This window comes from Phocoena sinus, chromosome 6 (genome assembly GCF_008692025.1).
Source record: "Phocoena sinus isolate mPhoSin1 chromosome 6, mPhoSin1.pri, whole genome shotgun sequence".
NCBI classification, from domain to species: domain Eukaryota; kingdom Metazoa; phylum Chordata; class Mammalia; order Artiodactyla; family Phocoenidae; genus Phocoena; species Phocoena sinus.
In genome coordinates this window covers 3,826,816-3,846,335 of record NC_045768.1, presented here as the reverse complement: position 1 = coordinate 3,846,335, position 19,520 = coordinate 3,826,816, and the positions used below count along the sequence as shown (strand labels likewise).

General features: G+C 53.3%; 1 protein-coding gene across 6 annotated transcripts in view; it reads right to left on the bottom strand.

Moving 5' to 3' along the window:
* AK8 (adenylate kinase 8) overlaps nucleotides 1-19,520 on the bottom strand; it is a 126,452-nt gene that overhangs the window by 90,738 nt on the left and 16,194 nt on the right. For 5 of the 6 annotated variants that reach the window (XM_032635083.1, XM_032635077.1, XM_032635080.1 and 2 more), the window contains one exon: nucleotides 13,976-14,044. In XM_032635083.1, the coding sequence (XP_032490974.1) occupies nucleotides 13,976-14,044 (69 nt within the window). Of the gene's footprint in view, nucleotides 1-13,975; nucleotides 14,045-14,552; nucleotides 14,695-19,520 lie in introns of those variants that run through there. The other variant, XM_032635082.1, reaches the window with a different exon arrangement.

Genomic DNA, 19,520 nt, shown 5'->3' with positions numbered 1-19,520 from the left:
CCTCCTGTCAGGAAGGAACCCCACTTAAGACTGTAGAACTTAAGGGACTTCCCTGGCGGTCCAGTGGTTAAGACTTCACCTTCCAGGTTTTCCAGGATTGCAGGTTCAATCCCTGGTCAGGGAGCTAAGATCCCACACGCCTCAGGGCCAGAAAACCAAAACATAAAGCAGAAGCAATATTGCAACAAATTCAATAAAGACTTTAAAAATGGTCTACATCCCAAAAATCTTAAAAAAAAAAAAAAAAGACTGTAGAATTTAATATAAAGAATTCATTTCAAAAGGCAATCTCAGGACTTCCCCGGTGGTCCAGTGGTTAAGACTCTGCACTGCCGACGCGGGGGGCACGGGTTCGATCCCTGGACGGGGAACTAAGATCCAACATGCTGCGCGGTACGGCCAAAAGATTTAAAAAAAAGGCAATCTCTTGGAAAGAGCAGTAACTGGCATCCCAGATGTGAACTGAGGAAAGCTTTCTAATCAACGAGGACTTGGGAAGAACACATTTCGGTAAAAGTGAGGGAGTCTAGCGAGTCGTGGGCTAGCGCACACCCACTCCAGCGCGCTCATCCGTTTTCCAGTGCCTGCCCAGGAGCCACCTGGGACGCCAGCCTGGGTCCAGCAGATGGGAAACGACAACCATGCTTTTACAGTGGGGTGGGCATCTCCACAGGAAGACCTGGGGCGCATTCATTCATTCATTCACCCATCCATTCATCAACTCATTGCCGTATTTCTCCACCACTGTGTGTGGTACACTGTGCTTTCATATTGAAAAGTTCAGAAGCCCTGGGTCTGGGGGCTTGTCCAGTAGATAGCACCTGGGGGTGATCAGTCACTGGTTCATGAAACTAACTACCCCCTCCCCAAGCCTGGCTGACCCAACTCTGTTACTTAGGACTCTTTCCTAATTGGCCATTCGATTTGTGCAAGGCACTGAACTTCATCTGTAAAACGAGAGGATTGGACCAGGCAACTTCTAGCAAAGACATTTATGGTCTAACAAAGACATTTTAAGAGTGAATAGCTACTCATAATTATGCAGGGAAAATAGGCATCGACCAGGACGAGGGACTGCCCTGCCTCTAAGGGTCTTTGCACATTAAAACATGATAATTTACTTGCAATCATGCAGCCTGATTCTCCTGTGAAATTCTGCCAGCCCTCGAAATCATGAAAAGAAAGGGGAAAACCCCGTAGGCAGTGGGGGCAGACCTCGGGGGCCGCTGACAAGTTACCTGGGTCTGATCAACACCTGTAATGACTCTTCTCCCAGGGAATTCTGAAGTACACACTGAAGGTCAAGTGCTGGGTCTGAGCTGGGTGCACACGTCAGCCCAGAGCTCCTGGCCTCATTCTCAGAGGTTGCAGTGGCCCGAGTTCACTGACCCGATGGTTTCTCAGGCCTCATTCCTCTCTCTCCATTCCAAATCCACTGATCCTGGCAGGGCTCGCAGCCAAGCAGCCAGCCTGTAGATTCACGCCTCCTCCTCAAGCTGGTGCCCTCTCCCCCTTTAACCTGGGACCGCCACACCTGTCCATCCGGGCCCTGGTGCGGGGAAAGCACTGGCCGTGGGCAGAGTTGTGGCTGGGTCCACAACTGGGCTCCAACCCTGGAGCCTTGTGACCATGAATTACCTGAGCCTTGAGTCTTAGCCTGGAAGATGGGGGCGGTCAGACCCACCTAAGGGAAAATCCCTGCAATGACGGCACAGGATTACTGACGACACGTGTCATGACAAAGTTCCTGACCCAAAGCAGGCGCCTCACAGACACGGTGCCTTTCTCTCTCCTAAGAACCGTCTGCGGCGCAAGGGCACTCGCATTTCCGCAGGACTGAAGGAGGCTGAATCTCCAAGTGGCTGACTTTACAAGGCTGCCGCTTCAGGCCCCAAAAGGTGGGCAGTAGTCTGGGGGACGCTCTGGGCCTCCCCTTCACCAGGAACAGCTGTCCCTCCATCCCCTCCGTCGGTGGGTGCTGGTCACCACTGGTCACTTTCCCTCTGTCCAGCTGCCCCTGGCATGTCCGGGTCATTTCCTTCGGAAACACATCCCATTTTCAGTCCCTCTCTCCCAGTCAAAACAGCCTTCCCCTGCGGGCTCAGTTCCTTGGGGACGTTCACTCTCAACCCACCCGGAGGCCTGGACCACTTTCCACATCTTCCTGAGCTCATTTCAGCTCAGGCCTGTGTTCTCCTGCTGCCGGAGACCAGACACCACAGTGCTGCTCCAGGAAAACCCGACATGACCAGCTGTGGAAAGCTCAACGTGAGAGGATCGATGGCGTGTTCAGAGAACGAGAACTCATCAGTCTAAAGACTAGTGAATTCCACACAGTCTCAACAAATAAAAGGTACGCCAAAATATACATATATGCGTGCTCTGGTATTCTAACCAATACTCTCATTTATAATTAATATTATAGGTAGTACGTTTATAATTAAAATTGGGGGTACTTAATATGTTACAGATTATAGCTAAAAATCATTCACTTTAGTTTCCACAGTTCTTCCAAATCCCACTGACTGACGGTATTAAGCTACAAGCGGATCCCCAGACCCCCACATACCAACTGTTTAACAATCTCCTTATCTGCAAAGTAGGGATAATGCTGACGGGCCCACACTTCCTGGTGTTCAAGGTTAGGTGCAGTGATGAGCGTACAGGGCCAGCTCAAGGTCTGGCCAATTGCAGGTGCTGGAGAACGGCAGCTGCAACCGTCTCCGGTCTCTGGCACACGCCATGTTTTCACAGTTGACAGCTAGCTGCAAAACTAAGCCACACCAAGAGCCTGGGAATGGGCGATTGAGGGTGCCCCTCTGTTCCGTCCTCCTGGTGGGCGTTTCCAGCTCTCGGGAGGCAGGTCTCTGATCCGGCCCCTGGATCCGACCTCAACCTGCCAAGGGTGACGTGGTCGGTGGTTCTGAGTCCAATGCGGTCTCCAACATCACCGGGCCTCTCCAACGCTCTCTGCTGCTCCGAAGCCCACTTACAGTGGCTCGAACATCGGGCTCTGTCCTGCATTCCAGCTGTCTCTTTTCCCTCCCCGACAGCAGTTAGAAGGATCCTAAGGGCATCCCAGGCATCAGCTGCCCGCAGAGCACCCGGGGTGCCTGCTGCTTAGCCAGCAGATAGGTGGGCCACACACGCCATGAACAAGCCCAAGACCACACCGCAGGGTCCAGAAACACCCACAAACGAGGGACCCACAAGGGGGTACTCACGGCGTCCAGCCCGGCCCGCAGAGCCCTGCCTCGCTGTGACGCATGCCGTTCAGTTTTCCAAGTGGAGTTCAGACCTCCCCTCCAGATGCCCAGCCATCCTGACTGCATTTGTGTTAGAGGAACACACAGCCCCGGGCCTCAGCAGAGCTGTTGATCAATAAACCCGCACTCCTCAGAGGACGCGAGTGACATCTACAAACCCGCGAGTGTCAGAACAACGGCAAGAAAATCCCGCGTTCCCACCGTCAGAGGATGAGAGCTGGGTAATTCATGCCAGCCCAGTGACGCCGCCAGGAGAAGTAAAACAAACAGCGGGGGGTTCTGTAGACCAGAATCGGGCTTCTGCGTTCCGTTAGCGTTTCCACTATAAAACACTCACTCCCGTTACGGGCAGGGACGCGTCAATCTGTGACCAGACGGGAAAAAGTAAACAAGAGTCTAGAAATCTGCCAAGTAAATGTTAGACTCTCGGTTTTACAGTCGAAGCGTGCTCCAGCAACATCTCCTTTATCATAAAGTAACGGAGCATCTCCACGATATGAAATGAGATCAAAAAGAAGTTAACCTGTGAATGCAAAGTCTCACTTTGCATTTTCTGTAAAGGAAACACATGCACTGATCACGGGGGGGGGGCGGTGGGGGGGAAGCAACCCCCTTCCAGGGTGCCTCGGAGACCTTCTTCTCCCTGACTTAGCAAGCTGGGGGCGTGGTCAAAGTTTTGCCTTTGATGACGTCGTTCTGCAGCTCCAAGGAGGGAGATGACGTGGTGCCAGACACCGGAACTTGCTGGATTTCTGGAAGAGCAGTTCTTTTTTCAGGCAACACACGTATCCTTCCTTTGGGTCAGCAGCGGGGATCCGGCACTGCAGCCTCCTTTTCTGTAAAGTGGGAGAATCACAGTGCTAAACGCCTACCTGCACCACTAGCCACGGGCCCGTGAAAGCGGGCACTCTGTTTCCTTTGTTCTGTTTTGTCCCTCACACAACCTAGAATGGTCCCTGTCACACAGTAGGTGCCTGTAAGTCTTGGTTGTTGAAAACCTCGCAGGACAGCTGTGCGGATCTCACCAGAAAGTGCCTCCGAGCGTGGCAGTGACTTGCACCATGTGCTAGTCAAGGCTGGTTAACGACTATTGGTACCTTTACCTCAATGGACCCGCACTGCTGCCCAGCACCTGTGCTGGGCTTAGCGTTGGCCTCTTCGGTGTTTTGTTTTTTAAATTTTTATTGGAGTAGAGTTGACTTACAATGTCGTGTTAGTTTCAGGTGTAAGCAAGGTGAATCAGTTATACATATACCCATTCTTTTTCAGATTCTTTTCCCATATAGGTTATTACAGAACATTGAGTGGAGTTCCCTGTGCTGTACACTAGATCCTTATTAGTTATGTATTTTATATATAGTAGTGTGTATATGTTAATCCCAGTCTCCTAACTTATCCCTCCCCCACCCCACGTTTCCCCTGCGGTAGCCATAAGTTTGATTTCGAAGTCTGTGAGTCGGGTTCTGTTTTGTAAATAAGTTCCTCTGTATCACTTTTTATTAGATTCCACACGTAAACGATATCATACGATTTTTATTCTTCTGATCTTCACCACAGTCTCAGGCCTGACGAGTCATGGGGTGGGTTGATATTTCCTGAGCTCGCTGAAGGAGGGGCCTGCTTGCATCCCATTTAAGTAACCACAGGTCCCCGGGGAAATGCTCCGTTGTTCACGCCTCTGCTTTTTGTGGAGGCATTGGGAAGACTTCCTGACCAGCGGCTGGGGATGGGGGGGTGGTTAGAACTCAGCACCCTGCGCGCAGGCGGGGCAGCGTCCCTCCGCAGGCCTCTGCCGGGCCGCCCCGGGGGACACGGACGCAGCAGGTGAACCTGTGTTATCAGGGTGTGTTATCCGCTCGGGTGGGTGGGACTCCAAGCACCCTGGTTTGGGAAACAGAAAGGAGAGGTGCTGCAACACAGAGCGCGACCGAGGGGGGTGCCGACTACCACGTGAGCGCCGAGCATGCTGATCCCTGCCCAGGTCACACTGAAGGTCGCTGCCGACGGCCCCGCTCAGCCTGCAGGGGCTTCTTGCCTTACACCTGGCGAGAACCAGCCCTAACCTCCGGAGGAGTGAACTCCAGCCCAAGTGGACGCTCACAGAAGGAAAGAAAAGCCAAGGCCAATGGACAGAAGCCAGGGCCGGGGAGGCTCCAGGTAGTTTTGAAATGTCATTGTTTTTCCCTCCAGGCACTACAATTAAAAGACTGCTGGGACTTCCCTGGTGGCGCAGTGGTTAAGACTCCACGCTCCCAATGCAGAGGTGCGATCCCTGATCAGGGAACTAAGATCCCACATGCCGCAACAACTAAAGATCCCACACGCTGCAACTAAGACCGGCACAGCCAAACAGATAAATTAAAAAAAAAAAAAAAAAAAAAAAAAAAAAAAAGACTGCCAGCTCTCATGCATGCAGGTACGGGATGTTCCAGAGCTCACTGGAGCAATGATTCCAGAAGCATGTTGTGGGCTCGCTGGCGGGTCAGGAGCCAACCCCGGAGGGTACAGGACCCCTGCCTAACACACAGGGAGGCCCATGGGGGCAGCAGGCTTCCCCCACCCGTTAGTGATCCTGGTTTGCTCTCACTCGGCTCACTTCGCATGGGAAAGCGGGGTAACCCTGCCCAGTGGGCCTCAGGGCCAGGCACGGTGCTTGTATGACGCGCTGCGCACCCCAGAGCCCTCGAGGCCTGCCTGCAATCCCCGGGCGCCCACACGGAGCCACACCGAGGCCCGCCCAGCTCCCCCACCAGGTCCTGCTGCCGCCCACCAGCCCAGATGTGCGAGAGACGGCACAGGCCAGCAGGGGCAGACACGAGCCATCCGTGGAGGCCTCTGACTTTTCACGGGTGATGAAACTCCCAGCGCCTGACAAGCCATCATCGTTGGGCACAGCTGCTTCCTCCCCACAGCTGGGCGAGGTGGCTGGCCATACACGGAAACATCTCTTCTGTCTCTCTTAGCCTGATGGTCCCTGTCTGTGATGGTCCCATTCCAATCGGCCTGGTCCTGGTGATGCAGAAATACCTTTGTCAAAGGGATGGCACAGGGTCCCGGGGTCCCGGGCTGAAGCCAGGCCTGGCAGCCAGGTGTGGTGGCAGGTCCACACCTGTCCTGGCCCGCTGGTCCCCTGACCTAGGCTAAGTCCCTTCCTCCATTCGGACCTCAGTTTCCCCTTTCATAAAAGGTTTCAGGTAGGAATAGTTCTCAAGACAATGTTTAAAAAAAAAGTTGATGAGGGCTTCCCTGGTGGCGCAGTGGTTGAGAGTCCGCCTGCCGATGCAGGGGACATGGGTTCGTGCCCCGGTCCGGGAAGATCCCACATGCCGCGGAGCGGCTGGGCCCGTGAGCCATGGCCGCTGAGCCTGTGCGTCCGGAGCCTGTGCTCCACAACGGGAGAGGCCACAGCAGTGAGAAGCCCGCGTACTGAAAAAATAAAAAAAAAAAAAAATAATAAATCTTTAAAGAAAATGAATAAATAAAATAAAAAAACTTCTTTGTAAAAAAAAAAAAATCAATAAAATAAAGAATTTAGTTTTCCCTATGGGATTCTCTCAAACATTCCAATAAAGAATTGCTTGTGACATGAAAAAAAAGTGTTCACTGGGAATAAGTTTACTTTTTCATATATATGGTGTTATCTGAAGAGTGAATGTTACAGATCATCTATATTAAAACAGAAGGCAGGGCTTCCCTGGTGGCGCCATGGTTGAGAGTCCGCCTGCGGATGCAGGGGACACGGGTTCGTGCCCTGGTCCGGGAAGATCCCACATGCCGCGGAGCGGCTGGGCCCGTGAGCCATGGCCGCTGAGCCTGCGCGTCCGGAGCCTGTGCTCCTCAACGCGAGAGGCCACAACAGTGAGAGGCCCGGGTACCGAAAAAAAAAAAAAAAAAAAAGACAGATGCTTCTCTGTGTAACAAATACTCTTCAGAAGGATGTTCTTTCAAGGGCGTGTTAACAGCAGCTGACTCCAGGTCAGCTTGGTTCCAGGGAAGGGAACCAAGTGGCTGGGGGACAAGAGTTTGAGGGGGACCTGGGTACCTTTTGAATTTTGAACCATATGAATGTCCTGCAGTCGAGAAATAAATTTGTTCATTTCTTAAAGCAATCTCTCTGGCAGCGATATGAAGGCAGGATTAGGAAGAAAGAGACCACAGTAGCTGCAGGGAGATGGATTAGGTGCCAAAGAAGGGAAAGGGATTCTTGGTAATCCAAAAAAAAACGGAGAGCAAACGGTGACTATGGTGAAGGTGAGATTTAGATTCTCTTTGGTACTGAGCCTCTCCCCTCACATTTCCTGAACTCCCTGCTTTACTTCTTAGCTTCCCTTTGCCCTACAGATGTGGTCTCAAGAACTGGGCGCTCCCGGACTCCAAGAACTCGGCTGCCCCTAAAGAGAAGCCAATTGGTCCCTGAACGTAGTGCCCACCTGCTTTCGATAATTGCAATACAAAGTGCTAATTTCTCTTTCTCTAATGTATTTGATGGTCACTTCAAAGACATTCTTCAAAGAGATTGCATGAGACCAAAAAAAAAAAAAAGAAAGAAAAGGAAAAAAGAATCCTGATGGCTTATGATTGCGTTCTTTTTCCCTGAACACTATTCCCTGCCTCCTTTTTGTGCTCTAAATTACCAATTCTAGTCCCTGCGAAGTTAAATAAAAATAATTACCATATAAATGAATATGCATATGTGTCATTTTTCTCCCTAAAAGCAAGAAAGCCTGTTTATTTTGGACGAAGGTTCGTTTTGTTTCTGAACAACCAGGGCACATAATTAGGAGCCTCATCTCTTACTCTTGAAATCCTGTCTCCACCGGGAAGAGATGAAAAAGGTACTGGGTGTCCCTGGAAGCTCAGAGAAATTTTAAAACAAATTCAAGAAGGTATTTCTTTCCTCTGCAGGTAACAATGGCTTGGACACGATCAGAATCAGGATGTCAGGCCAGAAGGAGCTCCAGTGCTCGAGCCCGAGTCCAGTGTTTTACAGATAGAGAAACAGAGGCCCCGGGAAGTGAAGTACTCGCTGTAGACACACAGCGTGTGATGGTCAGACAAGAACAGAGTGGCCCAAAGCATGACTCCATGTTTGTATCCCGGTTCTGGGACTGGCTGTGGGCCTTTGTGCAAGACTCTGCGAGTCTTAAGATGCTACATCCCTAAAACAGGGGTGATGGCAGCCGCGAGGCTCCACTGCGCTGTGATACAAATGAAGTGAGATCGCTGATGCGGCACTCAGCCCTAAACCGCCAATCAGTGGTCACCATCAACAGTATAATAATTACAGCCTCTCGGCATGGTGTACTCTCAGTGTGGTGTAGGGGACGAAGTGCCAGACCGGGGCTCCCAAGCCTCTGTTTGGCGTCCAGACAACATCTGCCACCATCATCAGAATAGGAATGATAATGAATATGATAAATATTAATACAAATCGTATTAATTCCACCAACAGTGTTGAGTGTAACGCACAATACAGTCATAGAGTACGATATAACTAACAGTAACATCACTTATAACTAATTAATAATGCTCATAAACGTTATGGCCATTTTGAGGATGGTGGTAGCTGTCGGCAAGGACTTGGGGTGCCTGGGCTCAGGCTGTGTCCGTGCTGCAGGTGAGCTGTGCAGCCTGGGCTTTCAGAGAAGCTCAAGAAAGCCTTATGGAAGTTAAATGTGTGTTTGAGAGACTATTCTAGATTACTGAGGGCAAATCTGGGATGTCCAGTTGAAATCACAGAGAAAGTCATCCTATTTTCCCCAGAAACCGTGACTCAGTGACTTACAGAGGTTAAAAAAATTTTTAAATAGACAATCAGGGCTTCCCTGGTGGCGCAGTGGTTGAGAGTCCGCCTGCCGATGCAGGGGACGCGGGTTCGTGCCCCGGTCCGGGAAGATCCCACATGCCGCGGAGCAACTAAGCCTGTGTGCCACAACGACTGAGCCTGCGCTCTAGAGCCCGCGAGCCACAACTACTGAGCCCGCGTGCCACAACTAGTGAAACCCGCACGCCTAGAGCCCACGCTCCACACAAGAGAAGCCACCGCAGTGAGAAGCCCACGCACCGCAACGAAGAGTAGCCCCCGCTCAACCCAACTAAAGAAGGCCTGCGTGCAGCAACGAAGACCCAGTGCAGCCAAAAATTAATTAATTAATTAATTTAAAAAAAAATACATCCCGCTGAGGGGTTCCGGTCTGGGTGACTTGGGTGCACTCATACCAAAGGAGTGACACCCACCATGTGACAAGCAGTGCTGGTGAAGAGGAGAAACAGCTCAGCTCTGAAGAGCAAAGAGACGAAAGGCAGACCCAAACGCTTCCTGCCTGGGGATCCGCAAGGCCAGGGTTGAATTAGACTTGGCAACTCATAACCAATTACGGATTAAGGCAAAGAGCGTTTTGTACGAGAAAGTCCCGTCCCGTTTCCAGTCACTTAGGGTGCTCTGCCCTCCCCTTCACTCCTGACAAACGATTCTCTCACCATTTCCCAGATAAGAGGGTGACCGATGGGTGGGTCAGTTTTAGGAAGAGTTGGTCTGAGGGTGGCTGAACTAAGGCGGCGGTAGGGGTCGGGGGAGCTATATTCCCAGTCCTGCCTTGTCTGCCTGCCGGCCCCTCTGCCCGAGACAGCCTCTCCGCAGACTGCCCCGCCCCCATCTCGAGAGGCTTCGGTGACAACTCGACTCCCCTGGGCCTGGTTTCCCTTCACACTGTGTTTGTGGCCCCATCACAAGCCTTCCCGGTCGGCTTTGCTTTGGGCACGTGAGGCTCTGTCTCCAACTGCATGTGGTGAGCCTGGGGCCCAGGGTACCACCCTGCTCATGGGGAATTGAGAAGGGTGAGTGGGGGCAGGGGGCAGGGTCCCAGCAGGATGGACAATGCCGTGCCTACAGCGGGCACTTGACTGGAGTGGGTGGAATCGAGCCGGGGGGCTTGGGAGCCGGGTCACTAGGAGGGAGCTTGGTTACAACCAAAGTCTGTGGTTAAGTGGCCTTTCTCCTAACATTGCTGGAAGGTGGAGGTCTGTTTTTTATTTAGAACTGAAGAGAAAGGGTAGAAGTGTTTTTATCATCGTGTGAAAGTATCATTTAGGACAAGGGTTAGCAAACTACTGCCTGCCGCCAGTTTTTATAAATAAAGTTTTACTGGAACAAACCATGCCCTTTCATTTATCTATCATGTATGGCTGCTTTCACATTACATCAGAATTGAGAAATTGCAACAAAGACTGTACGGTCTGCAAAGCCTAAAATATTTACTCTCTAGCCTGGACAGAAAAGAATGTGTCTACCCCCGATGTAGACTGGCCTCTGAGCTCTGGGCGCTTGCCTAGGCCTGGGCAGTAAGAGACGATCAGCTCGCTGGGAACAATTTGAAGTCAGAGGAAAACAGGCTGTTCAGACCAGACTTTGAAACTCAGACTGCAGCTTACTTGAGGCTCTCTCGTGATTTAGACCCACGCGGCTGAGGACCACGCAGAGCAAGCCTGTGAGAACCGCTCCTCCTTCACCAGTGCCCTGGGAAGGTGCCCAGGCATCTTTCCAGACGTGGGCCTCTCAATCAATTTTTGAGCAAGAGAGCGTATGTATGTGTCTGTGTGTGTGCGCCCACGAGTTCCGGTTCTGGGCAAGACAGAGTACGCCCGCTGTAACCTGTCGGCCCCACTGAAAGCAGCTACGATGCACGGACAGAACGCAAAGGGCGGGCATCTGAGGACTCAGAGAGTATCAATACAGTAGTAGGTGAACTGGGGAAGAAGATCAAAGTTCAAGATCCCTGCAAGCCGGCGTCCCCGAGCTGGTCTCTCCAGGCGGCCTGAGACCTGAGATGGGCAATAGGGAGGGACAGGGACGGGGCCAGGAGCCCCTATTTCTGGCTCGAGAAGTAAGAAAGGGGACTCCCGGGCTTCCCTGGTGGCGCAGTGGTTGAGAATCCGCCTGCTGATGCAGGGGACACGGGTTCGAGCCCTGGTCTGGGAGGATCCCACATGCCGTGGAGCAACTGGGCCCGTGAGCCACAACTACTGAGCCTGCACGTCTGGAGCCTGTGCTCCCAACAAGAGAGGCCGCAACAGCGAGAGGCCCGCGCACTGCGATGAAGAGTGGCCCCCACTCGCCGCAACTAGAGAAAGCCCTCGCACAGAAACGAAGACCCAACACAGCCAAAAATAAAGAAAGAAAGAAAGAAAGAAAATTTAAAAAGAAATGGGACTCCCAACACAGAGAGAGCAGGGGAAATCTCCCTGTGTTTCCTTTTCTTTTCTGTTTTTCTGCACTCCCGCCTTGAGGCCATCCTGCCTGACAAAGGGGGCCTGCGGGGGCCTGAAACTCTTACAGCGCAGGGGACCCTTCCTCCCCAGTCCCTAGAAAATGCAGCCGAGTCCCGTGAATTTTTCCTCTCACTGTCCTCCCGCCACTTGGCCCTGGACACAAGCATTGTCACAGGAAGCCTGTGACAGAGCCAGGTAGATAAAGGCCCAGCTTTCTGGCCAAAAGATCAAATAGGGGTACACCAGGGAACTGGAGGTCACCAAGAAGACGGCAAAGAGGGGAGCACAGGAAAGCGACCAAATGACGTCGTTTATGGACTCCCGCCTCACCCCCGAGGTGTGCACGCATGGGGCTGACCCCGAACAGCCTTCCAGCCTTCCTGAGAAATGACCTACAGCACAGCCGCTGCCCAGGCCCCCCTGAGTGGCACCCACACAGCACAGAGCTGTAGAGAACCACACAGCACTGCAAAGGCTTGCGAACAGAACTGAGGTGGAAACCACAGCCCAGAGAAGGCGGTTAGAACTTGCGACCCGAGCCCAACTGAATCAATTGTCTGCTAAGACGAAAATATCAACATTCGTCATAGGATTCAAGCAAGACCCAGAGTCTCAGGGCAACGTTTTGCATGTTCAGGGTACAAAATTACTTAGCACAGGGAGGACCAGGAAATTTCAGCTCACGTGGGATGGGACATCAGACACCACTACCAACGTGACTCAAGGGCTGGAACTGTCAGGCAAGACAGTGAAGCAGCTATTACTGAAACAACGGCAACGACAAAGCTCCCTGTGAACAAAGGCACACGTAGAAATCCTCGGCAAAGAAACAGAAGACAGAAAGAAGAACCAAATGGAATTTGTTGAACTGAAAAATACAATAATCAAAATTAAGAGCTCACTGGGCGGGCTCAAGAGTAGCCTGGAGATGAGAGAGAAAAGATTTAATGAGCCCGAAGCTAGTTCAATACAAATTATCAATCTTATCAACAGAGAGAAAAGAAGATGGAACAAAACAAAACAATAGAGCTTCAGCGACCCATGGGAGAACACCGAATGGCCTGACCTTCATGCCAGTGGAGGGGAGAAGAAAGACAATGGTGTGGGAATTTAGTTGAAGAAACAACGGCTGAAAGCTTCCCAAGTTTGGAGAAAAACATAAACGTATAAATTCAAGGAGCCCCACAAAGAATAAATCCCAAAAGACTCATGCCCAGACATATCATGAACTTCTGAAAATTACAAACAAAGAAAACAATCTTGAAAGGGGCAAGAGAGAAAGGACACATTATTTATGAGTTTGAATGACTATGGATTTTCACCAGAAACCACAGTGTTAAAAGTGAAACATTTTGCAAAGTGCTGAAAGAAATAACTGTCGGTCTAGAATTCTGAATCCTGAAGAAACTATCCTTCAGGGATGAAGGCAAAATAAAGACATTCTCAGAGGAAGGAAAAGCAAGAGAATTAACTGCCGGCATACCTACCCTAGAAGAATTGCTAAAAAGTTTTTCAGACGGAAGGGGACACTTGGAACATCAGGAATGAAGGGGGAACAAGAGCAATAGTAAATACCTGAATAAATATAACAAACTATTCTCCTCTCAAGTTTTTAAAATACGTTTGATGATTGAGACCGAAAATTATAACTTTTGCCCGATGAGATTTTTGATATATATAGATGAAAACATAAGACAACTACAACATAAAGAGAAGACAGGAGAGAAACCAATATTGCACATTCTGCCTGAAATGGTAAAATACCGACTCTAAGTAGACGGTGGAAATCTAAGTTTGTATACTGTAATTGGTAGGTCATCCACTAAAAAACAGAAAAACAAAAACACCTACAAAGAGATAACAGTAAAACACACAAGCGAAAAATTAACATGGAATACTAAAAGAATCCCAAACAACTGATAAATTGGACGAAGACCAAATACACATTCCTTCTTATAAATCACAATATCACAACCCCCGTCCACGCCCCAGGAGGCTGACCTCCACGGACGGCCTCACCTGGACCCCTGCCCTCTGGCTTCACGGGGTCTGGCGGAAGAGAGCGCTGGCGAGAGGTCAGAGGATGGAAGGAGAGTTCGGGGGCCCCCCAATGCTCCCTCTGCCCCTCCAGGTCCGGGGCGCCTCCCTCCCCACTTCTGCAGCTGTCCTTCCATTAAAGGCTCTCCTGTGACCCCGTGGGGTGGGCCAGCTCTTTCCTACAGGAACCCCGATGGGCTCCCCAGATGCCACCTTGTTATTTTTCCTCCATCCAAGGTGAAATCCACGTGTACAGCCTGACCTTCACCGAGTTTAGGTTCTTACCCTTCTCTGCAGGTCATCTCTGCTCTGGGACATAAACACACGGCCCTCAGTCTCCTTCATCTGGTAAAGGAGGCCCCCTCTCCCCGGAGCCCCCGCTGGCTCCACGTAGGGCTTCTCACCCGCCTGATGCAGTCCTCTTCCCTCAGGCGTTCCTGAAGCAGTCTGACGAGCAGCACGTCGGGCAACGTCTACAGGAAAGATGACACAGGATGAGAGTCTGACCTTCCGTGTGGGGCTCAAAGGGACACAAACTGGCAGGCCAGCGGGCTCGCTAAGAACCAAGGACCCGGCCCTGTGGACGCGAAGCTTCTCCAGGTCCTGGACCAGGGCCCTGTGGCCTCTGTGAAGCCCAGGCCCAGCCTGCGGCCCTGCCCTCGTCCAGCCTGGGCTCCTCTTTGATGACCCCCAACATGCATGCACGCCCACCTCCATGCTCTGGCTTCTCCTGAGCCCCCGCCCCAATGCTCTGCCCCACCGCCACCTGGGTGACTCCAGGTTCCCGCTGAGCCTCAGCCCCAAGTGCCACTGCCTCCAGGCAGCCCTCCCTGACCCTTCCCGGGCTGGGTTGGCGGCTGCCATAATCCTCGATGGCAAACTCTGTTACTGCACTAACCAGACACCCTTCCAGGGGCCGGCTCACATGTCTGTCTCCCCAAAAAGTTTCACAGTTCCTGGAGGAAAAGGACTGAGTCTTACTTGCTTTGTCCCCCAGACAACGGTGTACGAGAGGGAGCCGGTGGTGCACATCTCTTCCCAAACCCACGTTCCGTGAGCTCACGGTGGTAGCCTGAAGCAGGCCCTGGTATTCTGTGGCATTTGTACCACGGAAATGGGCAAATGCTACAAAGGAGGGCTTCTTCCCTCAGAGAGCTGGTTGTGAAACATTGACCAGCACACCTCTGCCCCTGTACCAAAACAGCGTCGGGGATGGAGGAAGCCCATGCTGACTGATGACTTAACGAAATTTCATGTTCCCTAATTCGCTCAGTAAGTACTGAAAATGCTGGTGGTTTCTGCTGAGCGTGTGCTGGGTGCCAGGCTACAGCAGTCAATGTTTACAGCTCTGTGCAGTCTGTACTATTTTCATCCCCTTTATACGGATGGGGAAGCTGGGCGCCAGAGAGGTTAGGTCACCTCCCTGGGCTACACAGCCAGGGAGGAGCAGAGGCAGGACCTGAACCCGGGCAGGCCAGGCTTGGGAAGGACAAACAAGCAGCGGTCGCGGGGGACGCGGAGTGACACCTAGAGTGGCCTTCCTTCTGCTTCCTCTCTTCTCAGCTGTCTCTCTCGGACCAGAAGTGACATCCCATTTTTCACAACCAGGTCTGCTCTTTCTAACAAAACCTCAAACGCCCCAGAGCCCATGCCCCTGGAAAACCCGCTCCCAGGTGTCCCCTTGACCTCTGGTCACTAAAAGCAGGTGCTTCTCCCCAAAGCCCCCAACACTCGGCCAAGGGAGACTCCTGGGCCAGCCCCGGGCCACACATCCCAAGCTATGTCCGGGCTGAGCAGCCTCCAGGAGGGGGCAGGGCCTCTGCCACGTGCGGGTGAGGGCCCTCAGGGCCACGGCCCAGCAGGGGAGCCCAGAGGCACCCAGCTGTGCAGTGAGGGGCAGGGGAAATCTACCTTACACTCCTTTTGCCAAGCTGGGGACCCTGAAGGGGGAACACGTAGGCCCGGGGGAGCGAGCACTTTTCCCTAATTTCCTGAAGTATCCTTAGGGCAAGCGGTGGGCCTGGCAACATGTCAGTGATGCTGGAGAAAAGTCTGGACCTCTCATTTTAGAGCCAGCGTCCAGAGTGACCAGATCCTGCCTCGGGAATGCTGCCGTGTCTGCCTGGAGTGATGAAGGAGCACCTAAAGGGGCAGAGAGCTGGGACATCATGGAGCCTCCGCTCGGGGCTGCTGACTTAGAAATGGCGTTTTAATAAGCCTCCATGCACGTGGCAGAACCCGTCCCCACCTCACTCTCGTTACGTCCTGGGAGCGAGTCAGGGGAATAGACAGCACTCGGCCCCTCCGTGTTCACCTGCGCGCCGTGAAGCGGCTTCGGTCAGTTCGCACACAGCGATTCCGAGAGAGGGAGTGGGGAACCAGATGTGCAGAGAAGGGCTGGGAGGTAGGGGCCAGTCCCCACGGGGGCTCGAGTTCTCCTTGATTCTACAGGCAGCACCCTGACCTGTCTTCTCTTTGAGCCGTTTGAATGGGTTCCCCAACAAAAGCAGGCTGGGCCTGGGCATGTGGAGGTGGCAGTGAAGGGTGTCCCGGGAACCGGCTCACAGGGGAGGGCCAGGGGCTAGAGGGGGAGGAGGTGGAAGGCCTGTGAGCTGTGATCCAGAAGGTTCTCTCCGGCTTCAGGAGAAGGATGGCCCGAGTGGGGAAAGAATGTTCCCAGGGAGCACCTTGGGGGACCACTGGATTGGCCGGGGACTCAGACACTCATGATTTGGACCTTGGTCACCTGCTGAGTGACCCTGGACAGTGCCTTCGGTGCTCTGAGCCTCACTTTCCGCGTCTGTAAATGAGACGAAGACCAAGTGCTTCAAAGAGTTGCCATGAGGATTAAATGAGGTAATACACGTGACGCCTGGGACGTGCGTGGCCCCCAGCAAGGGCTTGGTGCTATGGCAATTGTTACCCTCAGGCCCCCTTAATAAGCCCTGCACCTCCTTCCTCAGCAAGGATCTGGATGAGGAAGCAGCTCTGCCCAGTGGGCCACTGATGCCTGGGCCCAAATCTCTCCCAACTCCCACTCACACCTCTGAGAAAAGATGTAGGAAGTCAACATAAATTCCAAATGCTAAGGCCCATTGCTGGGGGGTGGGGGATTCCTGGAACAGACGTTTTTATGTAGAGCAGAGACTCACCCTCAGCATTAGGGCTCATCCCCCCAACCCCTGCCCAAGGCTGGCTCCATTCATGGTTCAAACTCCCACCTCTTGCCTACATAATGGCTGCTGCAGCTCCAGCCAGCTGGGTGACCTTGGGACTTGCCCTCTTCAGACCTCACACACTACACCAGTAGAAATGAGTAACAATACTTCAGTGTTTGCTTTTATTTTCTGCCCAGCATCCATACACTCCACCTCCAGTAATATACAGTCCCCCAAAGTTCCTTTGAGGCCACACTGTCTTGTCCTTCAGCCTTTACAGTTTCTGTGGGGTCAAGCCCACCATCGGATCCAGAGGAGGGCCCTGATGGGTCCAAGCTAATCAGCATATCCCACTCCTGGCCACTGTGATTGTTTCAGAGGCTGCCCAAGGCCCAGTCCCAGCGAGTGAGAGTCAGGCCCAGGACATGAGTGCAATCATCAGGGGCAGGAACCTTGCTTTCCACTGGATCTGGAGCTGAGAGGATGTAACAGCTGGAGCTGCAGCAGCCACTTTGCAGGCACAGGGGGGAGTATAAGGGAATAAAAAGAGTACAAAAGGAGAGAGAGAAACCAGGTCTCTCAGCCCCAGAATGGCTTTTCCAGGATGTGGAATTGGAAGAGGAAGAGCAGACAGCAAGAGGATAAGGGAGGGGGCGCCTCTGATGGGAACCTGTAATGTCTGCCCTTGAAAGTTATGGGGCCACTATGGCTTCTAGAAGTGAACAGCAAAAGTCAAGAACAAGAGTGAGCGGGGGAGAGAGAATGAATGAGTGAGTAGGCCAGAGACAAGAGGGAGGCTAGCCGGCATCTGGTCCCTGGTTTCAGTATCTCCTAAGACGCCTCTGTGTCCTTACATCTGCCCTCTGCCCATTTCCTGCTTAAGCCAGTAGCTCTCAACTTGAGCGTGCATCCCAGAAGAGCTTGTTAACTCACAGATCACTGGCCTCGCCCCAGGGTTTCTGACTCGGCAGGTCCGGGTTAGGCTGGGAATCTGCATTTCGAGTAGGTTTTCGGGTGATGCTGAGGATGCTGGTCGGGGGACCACACCTGGAGCATCACCGACTTAAGCAAATTCCAGCACCCAAGACCCTACTGCACGTGGAAGAAGTTGCTGGAGAGGGAGAGTGTCCTGCTGGTGCCCACATGCCCCAACCATCCCAGGAACCGCCCCACCCCCGAGGCTGCCGAGGGGAACAGGGAGCAGCCCTGCCCCTCCCCTCCACATGTCTTCAATCCTTTCCTGTCCCCTGGTGTCCCCCGCCGACCCCAGGCGCAGCTGGTTTCCATCCCGAGATTCCTCTCCCTTCCCTGCCATCAGCCATTCGGGAAGCAGCATTCAAACAGGTTCTGGGACGCGGGAGACGAAGGGGGTGCGAGCTAATCAGAGAACACGGGGTGAGGGCTTCCCTGGTGGCGCAGTGGTTGAGAGTCCGCCTGCCGATGCAGGGGACGCGGCTTCGCGCCCCGGTCCGGGAGGATCCCACGTGCCGCAGAGCGGCTGGGCCCGTGAGCCATGGCCGCTGAGCCTGCGCGTCCGGAGCCTGTGCTCCGCAACGGGAGGGGCCCCAGCAGTGAGAGGCCCACGTACCGCAAAAAAAAAAAAAAAAAAAAAAAAAAGAACACGGGTTGAAAGGCGACGGGTCCGGGTGGAGCGCAGCGCCCCCCACGGCGGGGAACAGGCCGGCGACTTTGAGCTCGGCCCCTCGCGAGTGCTCTCCCCGCCGCTCACTGCCTCCGTGCTGTCTCGGTGCCAGCTTTGATGTGTCACGTCAGCAGCGGGGGCTTCCCAGGGTCCGCTGCTCGGAGTCCTGCCAAACTGTCTTTGCAAGAATCAGGCTCCCTCCTTCCCGAGCTCTGCTGTGCTCTCCCACCCCAGCCCCCAGAGCCTGGCTTCTGGGGGAGAATCAGGGACAAACGGATGGAGCCCAGTGCCGCCCCTGCTGGTCACCTAGAAGGCCCAGCCCAGGTACAGGCCCCTGGCCCCCCGGCATCCCACTCAGTGGCAACGCGACCGCCAGCCTGCCTCCTTGCCGTAAAGGGCAGGATCAGCTGCGTTGGCCCCGGTTTGGACCTTTCTTCTCCTCCCAGCTCCCAGTGCCCAAGCCCGGGGCAGAACTGCTGGCCTGCGAACCTCGGAGGTGCCGCCCCTGCCCTGAAGACGCAGCCCCTGGAGGCTCAGGCCCTGGCTCTGGCCCCTGGGGCACCTCACTGAGCTTCTCCAGCCTGGGCTTCCTCCACAGGATGGCAGCAGCCCACAGGGTCCCATCAGCAGGCCCCAGCCTCAGGGCCCCTGACGTCACTGTGTCACCTTCGGGTAACACTTGCTCAGGAGTTGTGGGCATGCTGTTGATCAACCGTATGAACTTCCATCTGGAGCAAAGCAGAAAGGGGAGGAGTTGAGACTCCTGGTCTGCCAGGAGGGGAGAGGCCTCCCTAGAGGGGCTGCTGGTGGGGGAGGGAAGGCCTGTACTTGGACTTGCGCTCACTTAAGAACTGATCCGAGAATCCTTTAAAGACAACCCTCCTTTCAAAGTTTCTGCTGCTACTCGGGGCTGTCAGAGCAGTAAACTTTACATGGCATGGACTCTCCTGGTTCTGAGAGGCAGGGCCCAGGCAGAGTCTGGAACGGGGACAGGAGGTGAGAGGAGGGAGAGGACAGGAGATGAGGCTTTGAAGGGAGAGCAGAGACCCCCACCACGGGGCACCGACAGGCCCGCAGAGGGAGGTGGCCGGGGAGGGAAACCCGGTAGTGGGAAAGGCCAGCGAACTTTTTTTTTTTTTTTTTTTTTGT